Source organism: Microtus ochrogaster, chromosome 8 (genome assembly GCF_000317375.1).
Source record: "Microtus ochrogaster isolate Prairie Vole_2 chromosome 8, MicOch1.0, whole genome shotgun sequence".
Taxonomy (NCBI): Eukaryota; Metazoa; Chordata; class Mammalia; order Rodentia; family Cricetidae; genus Microtus; species Microtus ochrogaster.
Window position 1 is genome coordinate 23,287,622 of NC_022015.1, and position 16,347 is coordinate 23,303,968.

Here is a 16,347-nt window from a genome sequence, read left to right on the forward strand (position 1 = left end):
ACTAAATTCTTAGGTATTACTGTGTGTGCCTATCATGGGAAGGGGGCATGCCACACAACACACATGTGGAGGTCAGAGTTGTAGAGTTGATTCTCTCCTTCCTTTACACGAGTGTGAAACATACATTCCCTAAGCCATCTCACCAGCCACCAAGTGACTTTTTTGTTGTTGTTTTGAAGCAGGGTTTCTCTGTATAACAGCTCTGGCTATCCTGGAACTCACTCTGTAGACCAGGTTGGCCTCGTGAACTCACAAAAATCCATCAGCCTCTGCCTCCGGGTGCAGGAATTAAAGGCGTGCACCACCACACCCCACACTTAAATAAGTGATTCTTATTTAAAGAGGTAAGACTTAGCTTAGATGAAAACCACAGGAACTTTTTATTTATTGTTTTTTAAAGAGAGAAGCATGGGGAAGGATAAACACCAGACAAAGTAGCAGGGATGACTCCTGGGACAGGGCAGTCTCCTGGGACAAAGGAAGAACTTGAATCCAGAGCCTTCCCTGAGAAAGTACCTGCAATAAAAGGGAAATGCTAACAATAGAAAGAAAGCTAGGGAGAAGGGACCCAGGGAACAAGGGCCAACTAGAAAGCCTAACATGGACGAGTAGTAGGGCAAAGAGACATGCTGCAGGATGAGCCCACCCTTGGTGCTGCTGCCAGGAGCACAGTACAGCTTCACTTGCCAGAAGATAGAACAGCTTCCTAGGTATAAAGAAGCATAGGCCAAGTCACATTAAAAATATTTGATCGCCGGGCGATGGTGGCGCACGCCTTTAATCCCAGCACTAGGGAGGCAGAGGCAGGCGGATCTCTGTGAGTTCGAGACCAGCCTGGTCTACAAGAGCTAGTTCCAGGACAGGCTCCAAAGCCACAGAGAAACCCTGTCTCGAAAAACCAAAAAAAAAAAAAAAAATTTTGATCGGTTTTTTGTTTGTTTTGGTTTTTTTTCGAGACGGTTTCTCTGTAGGTTTGGAGCCTCTCCTGGGACTAACTCTTGTAGACCAGGCTGGCCTGGAACTCACAGAGATCCGCCTGCCTCTGCCTCCGGATTGCTGAGATTAAAGGTATGCGCCACCACCGTCCGGCTTTGATTGTTTTTAATCTACAAAAAACCAGTTTCGCCGGACGATGGTGGCGCACGCCTTTAATCCCAGCACTCGGGAGGCAGAGGCAGGCGGATCTCTGTGAGTTCAAGACCAGCCTGGTCTACAAGAGCTAGTTCCAGGACAGCCTCCAAAACCACAGAGAAACCCTGTCTCGAAAAACCAAAAAAAAAACCAAAAACTTTTATTGGACTAGAAAAAGGGGGACCATATCCCAAGAGACAATAAAAACAATCATTTGTGAATATGGCAGTGAATTTCCTTTTAATTAAAGACAACCAGGACAAATCTATTAACTATCAAAAGCTACATTTTTATGAAAAACAATCTTCATCTTTAAAAAACATTTAATCATACATATATACAGTATATGCTTCTTTCTTTTCAGGATTTCACTATCGCCTCCAGTTCTAAAAGAAAAAAAAAAATGAAAGGAAGATAGCTGGTTAATAGCTGACATGTTGACATGTTATACACAAACACACATCTAGTGACTAGCCCCTTGTCAGCGCAGGGCCAGGCAAGCCACTCTACTCCTCATGGAGTTCCCTTTCCCTCAAGAGTCTGACAGAGGTAAGCTATCTTGAAACAAAATAAGTTCCGTTGATTGAAACACATACTGAGTTTATACACAGTACTTGGTCCTTTCCACCCGCTGCTGTCTTCAGTACAGAATATCACCATATCATTGCTACAGTTTCCTTCCAGAGCTCTTCCCCTTTGTATAAATCAAATTTTGCATAGCATAACTCATTTCAGAAATGTCCATTTACTCGCATCGCTCCAAGACAACTCTATACTCATCTCTGCTTTATGTCTATTAAAGATAAGGAACAGAACAGTCAGCTACACTGGGGAGGCGTCCAGAGCACTCGTCCATCGTTAGGGTGAAAACAAACCAATTAAGAGCTGTCCTGCTCTTTCATCTACAGATCTTTTAAGCACACCAAAGTAAGGAATCCTGGGGGACAGCCATTGGCCTACTGCCTTCTGCCTTCCTTACCAGGTGCACAGTTCTAGGAATAGAACACTAGAGGGAGGCAAACCCCAAATTTCATGGGAATGAGAAAACACTATGGTTTGAGCTGCCTAATAAAATTTTAACACAACTGTGTGGCTATGGTGTAGGAAATGTTACCTTCAGCTGGCATCAGGCACTTAGCCGCTGCTGGCTCTGACTCATAGAGATCACAGGCTCAGAAATCTCAAAGGTCTTCACAATCTCCTGGTCAGAAACAGGAACATTCAGGCAGTGGGTTTACAGCAGACGAAGTCACAGAACTGCACTGGGCAGCCTGCAGGGCCTTACCTCCCAGTCACGGTAACTCAGGGCTATAATTCCTTGGCTCCTCATTTGTGTGTTCTGTTCAATTCCCTCATTTTCTTCATTAATCACTGGCTCTGTTTGAAAGACAGTTTCCAACATCATCAGTCGGAACTGGTAACTTGAAGAGCAACCGATAATAGGGGTGAAGTTTCCACTGAGAAGAGACTTGTATGTATTTCCTAGAATCCCATGAGTTTTAACTGTTCCACTCAGTTAAAACTCAGCCCAACAGGAAACTGAGAACATGTGATAAGTAACTGCCATCAAAGTCCTTCATGCTCCACAAGACTTTGCAAGGGCATGAGTAAGAGGTAAGAATGAAACAGCACAGAGCCTCAATGGAGAGCGCTGGTCAGACAGAAGGAAGCCACACAAATGATTGCCACTACAAACACTACTGAAATGTAGGGGCATTTGTCACGTTACCAATCTTTACATCAGATAGTGAATTAAGGATACCGATGAATCCATCAGTTTTAAACCATGCTTATATTTTCAGTCAACCAGGAGGGATAGACTGTTTGGATTTTTGTTTGTATAAATCTTATTTAAAATGGGAACTTGGGCTGGAGAGATGGCTCAGCCGTAAAAGGCTAGGCTAACAACCAAAAATAAAATGGTAAGTGATTAGGCATGGTAGCACATGCTTTTAATCCCAGTACCTAGGAGACAGAGACGGGTGGCTCTCTAACTTCAAAGCCATCATGTTCTACATAGAGAGTTCCAGGCTAACCAGAGATACACGGTGAGACTGTCTCAGCCACACAACTTCTGCGGTTTAAAATAATAAAAGCAGGCATGGTGGCACGAGTCTTTAATCCCCAAACTCGGAAGGTAGGGGCAGGTAGATTTCTGTGAGTTCGAGGTCAGTGTGGTTTACAAATCGAGTTCCTAGACAGCCAGAGCTATACTGAGAGAGCCTGTCTCAAAAAAAGAAAATAAAAACAAACAGAAGCTTGTAATTCCAGCACCATGATTGATTGGGGCAGGAGGATTGGGAGTTCAAACGCAAGCCTGTACTACATAACAAATTCCAGACTAGCCTGAGCCATGGAGTATGACCATGTCACACTGACACACACACACACACACACACAAAACAAAAACAAATGAAAACCTTACATTTAGTCAAATAAAATATAAAATACATCTCATAAACTCTTAATATTTTCTAAAACTAACTTCTATGAACATAGTATAGTTTACCTATTATTGGTAGTCGGTCTTGGTCAAGTCTTATTCTCGCAAAACCATCCTAAAATAAAAACATGGTTTGAAACAAACACCAAAATCTACTGCATGAAAAAGCTTCATCAGTCAGAAAATCTATACTTCAGACAGCCACAATGAATCCTAACTTCCAGACAAGATTTTTCTTACCTCTTTCTTCACAAAAGATTACTGCTCAGGTTCCGAATGAACTTTTACTAGACACAGATTCTGGTGTGGGAGAATTATCTGTATTCTGTCAGTCATGTATTTTTAATAAAATGCTGATTGGCCAGACAGGAAGTATAGGCGGGTCACCAGACAGGAAGTAGAGGCGGGCGATAAGAACAGGAGAATTCTGGAAAGGAGGAAGCCCATTCCTCCCACTCCTGCCCCGACTCTGAAGAAGCAACATGTGATCTGCCCCCACCCCACCCCCGCTGTGAAAAGCTACTGAGCCACATGGCTAACATAGATCAGAATAATGGGTTAATATAAGTTACAAGAGCTAATAAGTAGCCTGAGCTAATGGGCCAATCAGTTTATAACCTAATGTAGAGACTATGTGATTTTCTTTGGGGCTTGCCGGCTGTGGGGAACTGGGCAGGGCAGAAACCCCAACAAGCCGGCCCCCTCATCACTACAAGATTGTATACTGACTTTATTACTATCCTCCATTTATTCTTTTGGGGATTGGAGTGGCACTATGGTGCACTCATGGAAGTCAGAGAACAATTTGTAAATGTTGGTTCTTTCCTTCCACCCTGTAGGTCCTAGGGATCAAACTCAGGTCAGAACTGGCAAGAGCTCTTACCCGCTGTGCCAGCGCATCAGCCCTCAATCCCGGGAGACTCTTAGGAACAACTGCCTTGTTCTTAACCCATGTATTCATAGTCTATCATATACCACCCACATTTTATTACACATAAGTCTATCATTGGGACCACTGGCAAACATGCCCTTGTTTAAGAAAGTACTTCGGTAAATAGAAGGGTTTTTTTTTTTTTTTAATTTAAAACGATATTAGAGAACTCTAAAAGCTTACCCGTATAATGAAGGAAACATGAAAGATGTTTTCCACTGTGCGGGGGAAAGAATGTGGATCAACCACAAAATCAAAAAAGGACATTGGCGTATCAGCTATAGAAAAAAAAGAAAAAATAATAATCTTCAAAACACACACAAAAAAGAATAAGGGCCCAGACATGCCAAGTTACACAAAGATTTTCACCTCAGCAGTTTGTACAATAGTAAAATGCAACAGAGTCTTCCCAGTGATAAGGATTATTAACACTATTTATGATTGAGCTAAACCATGGGAATCCCTGAAAATCAGGAAACGTTGTATGGTAGAGAAGAAGGTCTATAGGAAAAGGTCACAGTGCAGAAAGTGTGTAAAGTAACCCCCAAAACCAGCAGAAAACACTGTAACAGGCATCTTGTGTTTGACAAGGGACCCTCATGGGAAACAAGAGGAAGGCAGATGATACTTTGATTTTATCGGGGCTGGAGACATGGCTCAGAGGTTAAGAACACTGGCTGCTCTTGCAGAGGAACCAGGGTTTGGTCCCAGCATCCCTAAGAGGCAGTTTCCAGTTCCAAAGGATCTGACACCCTCTTCTGGCCTTTTAGGGCACTGCATGAACCTGGTACACTTACATACATGCCAGCAGACACTCATATACATAAACCTGTCTAAAAAAATTTAGGAACTAGAAAGATGGCTTAGCAGTTAAGAGTCATTCCTTATTGCATTTCCAGAGGACCAGGGTTGGACTCTCAGCATACCACATGGCTGCTCACAACTACCTATAACTCTGCTTCCAGAAGATCCAATACCCTCTCTGGCCTCCATAGACACCAGTCATGTATGTTGAATAAAAGCACATAAGCAGGCAAACACCAGTACACATAAAATAATCTTTTTAAAAAAAACAATGATTTTTTTAAAATAAGTAATTTTTTTTTTTTTTTTTTTTTTTTTTTGGTTTTTCGAGACAGGGTTTCTCTATGGCTTTGGAGCCTGTCCTGGAACTAGCTCTGTAGAAATAACCTTGCAGAAAGGCCGCACCCTTTAACTCGGTGCCATACTTACGGTCTTCTCTGAAGTAGGTCTGCAACAACCCCAGGATCCTTTCTACTTCCTTCTCAGTTGCTTCTTGATGGGATTCCTCCATGCATTTCAACTGGGAAAGAAAGGCATCATCAACCCGGCTCACCCTCACGTGTCTTCACTGACCTTCCCTTCTCGGTTTGCACACCCGAGCTTCCAAGCTTCGCTTTAGGCTTGCCAGCTTTTTCACAGGCCTTAAAATTTAGTTTCAAAGTCTTCTCACCTCAGCAACATTCTTATATTCTTTTTTTTTTTTAAAGATTTTATTTATTACATATACAATACAGTGTTCTGCCTCCATGTCAGAAGAGGGCACCATATCTCATTGTAGATGGTTGTGAGCCACCACGTGGTAGCTGGGAATTGAACTCAGGACCTCTGGAAGAGCGGTCAGTGTCCTTAACCTCTGAGCCATCTCTCCAGCCCCCCATTCTTATATTCTTATTAGTAGAAGGATGTTACCAAACCGCTATACCAACTGTCTTTAGATGAAACATAAAGTCACAATATATAGTTTGGGACAGTAGTTCCTGACTGGACCCGATCTTGCCCCAGCGGGGCCCCCACAGGGGTCACTTGCCAATATTGGAGATCTGAAGTCTAAACATCTTACGGTACCCAGGACAATCCCCTCACGGTAAGAATTACAGCCCAAAATGCTGAGGGCACTAAGGGTGAGAAACTCCAGTTTAGGAGAACTTATTAAAAACATAGAAAATGAGTTAAAATGGTCAATCCACAAAATGTTTGAGACATTTTAAATAAAATATTTAAATGACCAGAACCTGACTCTAGACCCTAACACTTAGATATTTATGACTTTTTTTTTATGGAGTCAGGGTGTTACTATGTAGCTCGGGCTAGCCTGGCCTAGAACTTGCTGTGGAAGTCAAGCTGGCCTCCACCTCCCAGAACCCCCCTGCCTCAAAGCTCTATACCACCACACACAAATGCATGTATATTAGGTATAGGTTAGTCTCGAAGGCAGTGTTTGGAAAACAAACCTGAGCAGGCATTGCCCGTTGCTCTTCTATCATGCGAGGCTGTCTTGGACGATCACTTCGTGGCTTTGGCACAGGAAAGTCTCCATGTATTGAACCCAACCTAATGAAAAATATGCTTTCATGTCCACACTGTTTCCTTTAAAAAAGAACCCATGCCACGGACTAACAGCAGTTGGTGTAAGTTCAGTCAAATTCAAACCAGGCATCAGATGAGATTCGGGCTGTGACGTCTCATATCCGTCTGTATTCTTACCAGAACGCCTTGAGCTTTGTCAGCCAGATACCTTCTCCCCCACTTGGACTGCCGTAAGCCCCTGAATGCACCTGCGGAATCTTCCACCTAGCCTCTTACCTGTCACTCAAAGGCAACTTTTAAGGTCAGAAAGATGAGCACGTGGGCCTAGGTATGTCAGGGTAGCAGTTCACAGCTAAGGACTACTGAACAGACCCATCATGACAGGATTCTTTGCTTTTAAGGCTCTATTCTCAAAAAAAAATTGCAACCAACAACAGACACTAACCCTAATACAGCCTTAAGCAGCAGTAATAGGTGTATCATGAAGAGCTCAAGGCCTCTGGAATCTAGTTCCATTTTCTTGTTATACTTGAGATATAGTATAGATGTAGGATACAGTATAGAGCATATAATATAGATGGAGCAAGCTTAATCTGCACATCATCTCAATGTGATGGCTCCTACAGTATACTGTTATGAGAGCCTTTGGGCAGAAATATCTACTCAATCGCAGACGAGATCTGGTTGCGAAAGCTGATCATTTTCTGATATTCCCTCTGGAAAAGTTACTAGAGGCCTCCAGGTTGGGAGCAGTGGGTAAGTGAAGCTCACCAGAAAGATGAGGGAAAGGACGTCAGAGGGAAAGGGAAACACAAGTATGGGGACAGAGTTGTGAACACTTCCGGTGTCTAGAAACTGAGCTGGACAATGACTTAAAGATTAGCACTGAACCAAAAACAGACTTGGATTTTATCACATAATTAAGAAAAGAGTGGTCTTTACAGTTTCCACGATCGTTCTGGGCATCTGAGTTGCCAGAAGGCATGTTAAAGACGCTGGGCCAGGACACAGCCCTGCTACAACCCAAGCTCCAAAGCATTCTAGCATAGACTCTGCCAATCTCAGGCTTAAAGGGATCTGAGACCAGTAGCCTGGAGCTAAGGAAAGAAAGGACAAGGAACACTTCGGACAGCTGCCCCAGGGAAAGCACCTACTGGGGAAGAAGGGCTGGACAATTAAAGGCTGTCTCCAAAGAAGCAGCACGAGCCACCCCTGTTGGCCGTAGACCCACAGAACTGGGACTAGATTAGCCAACTGCCAGTAAGTGATCATGTAAAGGACGCTGTAATAAACGGCCCCAGACCTAAACGGCCGTAAGCCCAAAATACTCTCAGTAGGGAGCCTGCAGGGGTCTAACAGAATCAGAAACCTGCTACAGACCCCAAGTCCCTGAGGTGGGAAGCAAACAAGCAGGGAGTCTTGGGAGGGTCCTGGCCACATCCTCCCTGCTAAGGGAAGAAAGAGATCCATTGCCTCCGGGTATGTTTACATTTAGGGAAGAATGTTCAAGTTTGGGTGGTCTCTGAACAATGGCCTCAGGACAGTGACCTCTTTACTACAATAAAAAAAAAAAAAAAAAAAAAGGTCCTGAGTTCAATTCCCAGCAACCACATGGTGGCTCACAACCATCTATAAAGAGGTCTGGCACCCTCTTCTGGCCTTCAGGCATACAGACAGAATATTGTATACATAATAAATAAATAAATATTTAAAAAAAAACAGTTTAAGGTTTACAAAAGGCTGGTCTGTTGGATTTTGAAAACAATCTTACAGAAAGTGGAATGTATGGGTTTTATTAAAGGTGTTTTCTGCTGTTTTGCCTGATATTTTCCAGGAGTCATAGACAATTAATTCAATGTCAGTTCTGTCTTCATCACGGATGACTTCTTCAGCTTCTAGCGGATTTACACCCATATGCGTCAGCTACAGAAAAAAATGAAGGAAAAAAAAAAAACAGTTAAACTACAACCATTCACCAAATTCAATAAAGAGGCTAGAGGGAGAGCCTCTTCAGACTAGCTCAACTTCTTATTGCAAAGATAACTCTACATATAAATTCCTATTCAAAAGTCCTTTTTATTTTGTGAAGAAATATTGGTGAAGACAGTGAGACAATTTAGCTTAACAGTTCTCAACCGGCGATTTGCCCCTAAGGGGTCTTTTGGCAATACAAAACATTTTGACAGTCAACAGCTGACATGCTCTGGCACCTCATGGGCAGAAGCCAGGGAAGCTGTTCTATAGTGCACATTAGAAGCATTCAGTACAGAGATAGACCCAGCCCAAACGTCATTTGTGCTGAGGCCAAGAAACCCTGTTCCTTTCCATCCCGCCTAAGTGGCTTGAGAATTGCAGGTATTAGCACATAGGGGCTTCCTGGAGCACAGGCAGCTCCGTGGGGAGCAAACTAGCAGGGCAACTGAAGATCCCCCAAGGGGTCTCGGTATATCTAGAGAGCAGGGATGTGCAAGAAGAGACTTCTAACAGTCTTCCTTCCTGAGGAGACTTAGCAATGAGTCAAGCAATTCTCTTGTTTCTTAGTTTACTGAAGTGGAGTATTACAGCCAGGCGTAGTGGGTATCAGATAATTTGTTTCTCAGGAAAGAGCACGTTCATGACAGCAGGCTGAAATATGCTCAAGTTTTCAAGTTAAAGTAGTAGTAGGATATAAACAATAATTAGAAAGCCCTCAAAGCAGCCAGACTGTGAAGGGGAAAAAAAGCAGCAAGGGCCTGGTCAGAGGAAGCAATTGGTTCTCCTCTACCCTTTTGCCAGCCACTCCAAAGGGCCTTACTGTGCTGTCCTGGCTGGTCTGGACTAGATCAGAGATCCCCCTGCCTCTGCCTCTGCCGTGCTGGAATTTAAGACATGGACAACCACCACACCCAGCCTTTTCCTTAGAGCCTTACTTGTGATGTTACACTTGCGAAGGCTTCCCTAACCAGACGTTATGTAAAGGTTAAAGCTTAACCTAAATTTTATTTTAAAAATACCATGTGCAGGGCTGGAGAGATGGCTCAGTGGTTAAGAGCATTGCCTGCTCTTCCAAAGGTCCTGAGTTAAATTCCCAGCAACCACATGGTGGCTCACTACCATCTGTAATGGGGTCTGGTGTCCTCTTCTGGCCTTCGGCCTACACACAGATAGACTATTGTATACATAATAAATAATTAAATATTAAAAAAATACCATGTGCATACTGGTCAGCATTTTCAAAATACACAGTACTTCATAATATTCTAAGAAAACATTAAGATTTAATATTGGATATTAAACCAAGGGTCTTATGCATGCTAGGCAAGTGCTCTACTACTGAACCTCCACGCCCCTTTTTCTGCAATTTTTAAGAGGGGCTCTCTATGACTCTGGCTTGCAATCCTCCTGCATGTAGTAATCTCAGGTAGATAAGATCACAGGTGTGTCCTAGTACACACAGCTTAACCCACTCTAATAATCATTTAAGCATAAAAGCACTGTTAAAAATTCGGTGTTTAGCTGGGTGTAGTAGCACATGCCTTTAATTCCAGCACTCCAAAGGCAGAAGCAGGCAGATCTCTGTGAATTCCAGGTCTGTCTGATCTACATAGTGAGTTCCAGGACAGCCAGGACTACACTGAAACTCTGTCTCAAAACAAAACAAAATAGTAACTCTAATTTTTTTTTGGACGCATCCATCAGAAGAGGTACTGACTAGTCAAACTAGTTAATAGGCAAAGGCAGGTGAATTAAAAACTATATTAAATACAAAACCACCATATTGGTATGGTTCTAAAATCTTTTCCAAGACGGAATGACCATACAACAGGGCTTAACTCATCCCCATCCTACATCTACCCTGAGCTCATCCCACCCCCACCTCTGCAGCCTGAGCTCTGGTCCAGCCTAGGACGGATGACCTGGAACACTTATAAAGTACCTGAGGAAATGGTCACTAATAAACAACCAGGGCAATCGGAGTCTTAGAAGAGAGAGCTAGCTAAGAGGTTTCAAACTGCCCAAAGTCCCACCCCAAACCCCACACACTTTAATCTGTTAATTTCCTAAGATCTCCTTGGAGGACTCAGAGATCAAAAAACAGAACAATAGGAAACAAAGTCAACACTGTCTGCAAACTGATACAAGCAAGTAGATAACCGCATAATACGACGTTTTAAGAGGCATTTAATTAAAATTCTGTAACTCTGAACTTACTAGCATTTCAACGTATCTTAACATGTCGAATGAGCTTAGGTCAGAGCGCAGCTGTTTGGCCTTCTCTTTGCCCAAGTCTGAAGCCAGAACGAGAAACTGGGCATCTAGAACTGCTTCTCTTGCTCTTGATACTGTAGAGCAAGAAATACATGTTAACAAACATGCACAAACCAGACATTTTCCCAAATTCCCAAGTACCTATTAGTATCTTTCCACTGGGGCAAAAGAAGCCTCAGTAGGCTGGAAATGGACCCACGGACATCTAAAAACTGGTTCCCTCCCTGTTTCACTAAAATCTCAACCGCAGCTGACCAGTCTTCCTTAAAGCTTGCTTACTCTCTCTTTTTCAGATTCCTCGTTACCAAACCAGAATTTTTTTGTGTACCCCTGGCCCTCCTGGGACTCACTCTGTAGACCAGGCTGGCCTCGAACTCACAGAGATCCATCTGCCTCTGTCTCCAGAGTGCTAGGATTAAAGGCCTGCGCGACCACACCTGGTAAACCAGAATTTCTTAATTTTTTTCTTCTAGATTTATTTTGTGTGTGAATGTTTTGCCTGCATGTTTGAATTTGCAGCCTATGTGAGCCTGATGCCCATGGAAATCATAAGTGGTCAACCTATCCCCTGGAACTGGAGTTACAGATAGTTATGAGCCGACACAAGGGTGCTGAGCATCACATCCGGGTCTTCCGCAAAAGCAGCAAGTGCTTTTGACCGCTGAGCCATCTCTCCAGCCCCCACTGAACCATCACCTCTTTGTAACTCCAATATAACAAAAACTTGTGTGGTGCATAGCACCTCTCTCTGACTAACTCTTCCTTCCTTCCTTCCTTCCTTCCTTCCTTCCTTCCTTCCTTCCTTCCTTCCTTCCTTCCTTTGGGTGTGTGTGTGTGTGTGTGTGTGCGTGTGTGTGTGTGGTGAGACAGGGTTTCTCTGTGTATCCCTGGCTATACTGGAACTGTAGCCCAAGCTGGCCTCAGACTCAGAGATCCCCTACCTTTGCTGGAATTAAAGGCATGCACTACCACCATGGCGATTCACATATTCTAATCACCATCCTCACCTGACTTGATGTAACTCAAATGGAATGTCCACTACAGGTAAGGAGAGATGTTACGAAATCTACGGAGGAGAACAGTCATTCAACTGAAGAACATAGCAGAGCTAAGGGAGCTGGGTTTAACAGCCCCTAATGGGTCCCAGAGAATTTGGAATAGTAGTCCGGGAAAACTAATATAAAACAAGACAAACCAACCCTGGCAGATTCAAACAGAAATGCCCGAGCCCAGCATGCCCCTCAGGGTCACTTTCATTTGAGACACTGAGCTCCTGAATAATCCTCACACAAGTAGCAAATAGACAGTCAGGGAGCTTGTTGACTCTGGCTTCTGTTCTTATCCATCACTTTTCTTCACAGAAGGAAAGAGTCTAATCATATCAAGGGTCACTACAAAGCCAGGCAGCTTTAATCCCAGCTCTCAGGGGACAGACAGGTGGATCTCTGTGAGTTCGAGACCAGCCTGGTTCTACAGAGCTAGTTCCAGGATAGCTAGGGCTACACTGTGAAACTTCGTATTGAAAAAGCAAAAATAAATAGTCATAGCAGAAGTGATGGGGAGAAAAAAGGGAAGCAGATGCTGGCTGCTAGGCTCTAGTCTCTACCGCCCTTGCCCAACACCTCCATTGGCCACCACAAGAAAAGTGCCAATATCCTGTCTGGATGAGGGAAAGTTCTCTGAAGAATTACAACAGGTGTAACACCTATGGATGCCAAGCAGAGAAACTCTTGAGGCCCAGTTGAGTGAATGGCTTTGTCTTCTGCTTTAAACATGGGCAGTAGCTGAGGGAGGTCGCATGTGGATGAAGTCAGTAAGATGTACAGTAGACAGTGAGGGAGCAAATAAGCAATTAAAATGGGGGAACTGAGTCAAGGCTAAGGATGGAAGGAGAAGCTTGATAGTGGAGAAAGGACGGTTCCAGGCATAAGAGGAAGCCCAGGTCCTCAGCTTCTGGAGGTGATTTAGTATATATGTTCGACCAAGAAAGGCGACTGTACGTAGGTCATGGCCGGAGCAAGAAGACACGGAGCACTGAGTCAACTCTACAAAAACAAGCACACTAGTCAACTAGATGTGAATAGTCCTCAAAAACATGAATTGTGGTTAGCAGGGAACAAAACAATCATATTATCACTGCAGTTACCCCTCTCTGTTTCCAAAGCAGTGCGAGAGGCCTGAAGAGGGCATGGTTTGTGTGGTTGTCCTGGGGCTCACATCAGGGAGTACCCCCACCTCCATCACCACTGCTGCTTTTAATTCAAAGCAAGACTGGTTTAAACCTCTATCATCATGGGACTGGAGAGGAGGTTCAGCAGCTAACACGGAGTTACTGCTCTTCCAGAGGCCCTGAGCTTGGTACCCAACACCGGTGTCAGGCAACTCACAACCCCACAAACCCCCTTGTAACTCCAGCTCCAGCAGGGAGAGAATCTGTTACCCTCTCTGGCCACCATAGACACTGCACTCATGTGCACAGGAGGCACAAACATGTAATTTAAAACAAAACCTGAAGAACTCCCAGGAGCCAGACTGCAACACCCTAAAGTGTATGCCTCTCCTCCAGTACCTCCCACCATGGACAGACAGTACACTTGTAGACATGGCCACCTCTACTGGGTTATAGGTGGACGGACAGCTAAGAGAGAGGAGATGCGAAAGACAGGAAAAGGAACAGGATGTCTGAGGCTAGCTGCATTCTTCTCTAACTGATCTATTCAGTAAATGGAACACACACATAAAGCTCTCAAGTTCAGACCACCAAAAGGTTCACAGGAAGAAACCTTTTTGTTTTTGTTTTTTTGAGGCAGGGTTTCTCTGTGTGTAGCCCTGGCTGTCCTGGAACTGACTCTTCAGATCATGCTGGCCTTGAACTCAGAGATCCAGCTGCCTCGGCCTCCTGAGTGCTGGACCCTCCCCATCTCCCAGAAACTTTTTTTTTTTTTTTTTTTTTTTTTTTGTTTTTCGAGACAGGGTTTCTCTGTGGCTTTGGAGCCTGTCCTGGAACTAGCTCTTGTAGACCAGGCTGGCCTCGAACTCACAGAGATCCACCTGCCTCTGCCTCCCGAGTGCTGGGATTAAAGGCGTGTGCCACCACCGCCCGGCTCTCCCAGAAACTTATAAAGAACCCTTAAGTAAATGCTGAGCCAAATGGTAGTAAGCACACAGTGAAAGTAATGTTGTTAACAAGGAAAGGGTTCTGGGCCTGGTAAGTGCCCTAGTAAAGGGAAATTGTGGAATGATGATAATTTGTTTATATGAAAGTAATTCGGTGAGTACACACTATGACAGTATATTTTAAAAATCAATTACCTTCACTAAACAGAGTGTTGGCCTCTTCAAGGACCTCTGTTAATTTGTCACCAGCATTCAGTATGTCCTCCCGGTTTTCTATGTAAGAGAATACAAACTTAGGGCATTGTGCGCATCCTTCACTAATAAGTAACTGCCAGTTGTCACTTAACAGCACCGCCGGCAAGTCCCACTCCCACTTCCTGGGGAATTATTTGAAATGTCTTATCTTTTTAAACAAGTTGTACAGAAAGAGGCAATGCTACTGTTTCAAGCCGCTTGAATTTTTGTGTGTTCACAAGGCCAGGGCACATAGCCTTAGGTGTCTTCCCCTCATCTCATCAGAACTTTTAGACTCACTAACCTGGAACCAGCCAATGATGCTGGGCGGGCGAACCTGTGGGGACCCAGAGACTCTGCTTCCCCGGTGCACTAATGTGCACCACTAGTTTGACATTTTTTTTTGGTGGGTTCTGGGGATCTAACCCAGGTCATCACCCTTGCAAGAGAAGCACTCAGCCATATCCTCAGCCCCTGCAACCTGAACAGGAAAGACTCGCTCCCTGTGCCCTTAATTCAACTGAGGCTAAGATTAAGAAGCGGTTGTCAAATTTAGCAAGCAGCAGGGTAACATGGAGAGCCACGCAACAAACGCATGGGCCTACCCAGTATTTCTGATGAAGTGCATCCGAGATGGGAAAAGAAACGCCGTATTTTAACAATCCCGAGGGACTCCGTACTCAGGCGCCCACGCTGGATTCAACAAAAAGCACCCGGTGCTTATTTTGTTTGTCTTCCCTACTGGCTGGCTGAGCTCAAGCAAGTTAAGTCACCACCAGATCTGACCTCCCGCTTTTCCACCTGCGCGCCCGCCGCCAAGGTCGCGTAGGGTGCCCTGAGTAAACAAACGAAGCCACCAGCCCGCGCCACTCGCCTGCCCCCGCCTCTCCCGCCACCCTCCCCAGTCACGAATGCCGCCGGCCCGCGCAGCCCCAAAGAGCCACCTTACGTTGGACGGAGTTGATGAGAGCGCGGTACTGATGGCGAATCTGGCGGCATAGGCCCTGATCGTACTCGGCCTCCAAGCAGGCCGGGTCCATCAACTCGTCCCCGGAATCAGACGGTTCGGTGTCCTCCAAGCTCGGGCGCTCCGCTGCCTCCCTGCGCTCGGGCACGGAGCCGCGGCGGACCAGCGGAGACCGCGAGCGGGAACGGGAGCGGGTGCGATCCCGGTGCGGGTCGCGGCTCCGACCCCGACCCTCGGACCGGCGGCCACTGCTATCTCCAGACATAGCGCCAATTTGCCTTGCAAATTCGGAGCGGCGGAAGTTCGCGCCAGAAACTGAAACCCCCCCGCTGGGCTCGAGCGCCGGCTCCCGGGCAACGCAGCTCCCCCGGCTTGCAAACGAGCGCACAGCGACGCCTGTGGCGGGAGGTCGGCGGCGGGGCTGGCAGTGTATGTGCCTGCCACCGGCTCTCTTTGAGATTCCTTAGCCTTGCTGTCGCCTCCACCTTTTACTCCACAATGCAAGCAAGAGGCTTAGGACCTTAGCTCACTGATCCCAGTGTCCGCACCCCACTTAGCTAAGCATCTTCCCAGAGTTGCTTTGGCGCCTCAGGCCTTGGGGAGGACACTCAAACAGAGTTCCTTAATTATCTGTCGTATAGTAAACTGTTAACCATCCTTCTAAATATCTGTATCACAACATGTTCACAGCTGATTCCCCAATTACTGAGAAAGATAACTATAGTCAATGTTTCAAAGATGTATGTATGCGTTTCACTCAGTGTAATCGTTTGAGCATGCACTGTGCATAGATGTATAAGCGTGCATCTGCAAGTGCAGACCAAAGGTTGGCTTCAGGAGTCTTCCCCTATTACTCCACACTTTTTTCCGATTTGTTGTATGTGTATAAGTGCTTTCTTCACTTGCAGGTCATGTACCAAATACAGGTGATTCAGATGTCTCATT

The 16,347-nt window shown here is 45.1% G+C and overlaps 1 protein-coding gene across 1 annotated transcript; it reads right to left on the reverse strand.

Moving 5' to 3' along the window:
- Nucleotides 1–1,354: 1,354 nt before the first annotated feature.
- Nsmce4a (NSE4 homolog A, SMC5-SMC6 complex component) lies at nt 1,355–15,740 on the reverse strand. The gene is made up of 11 exons (XM_005351369.2): nt 15,385–15,740; nt 14,397–14,474; nt 11,028–11,158; nt 8,608–8,759; nt 6,761–6,860; nt 5,739–5,829; nt 4,689–4,783; nt 3,641–3,689; nt 2,417–2,508; nt 2,246–2,332; nt 1,355–1,517 (listed from the first exon to the last, which is right to left on the reverse strand). The coding sequence occupies exons 1-10, from the start codon at nt 15,665–15,667 to the stop codon at nt 2,258–2,260; spliced, it is 1,146 nt and encodes a 381-aa protein (XP_005351426.1). The 5' UTR covers nt 15,668–15,740; the 3' UTR covers nt 1,355–1,517; nt 2,246–2,257.
- Between the last annotated feature and the right edge of the window lie 607 nt (nt 15,741–16,347).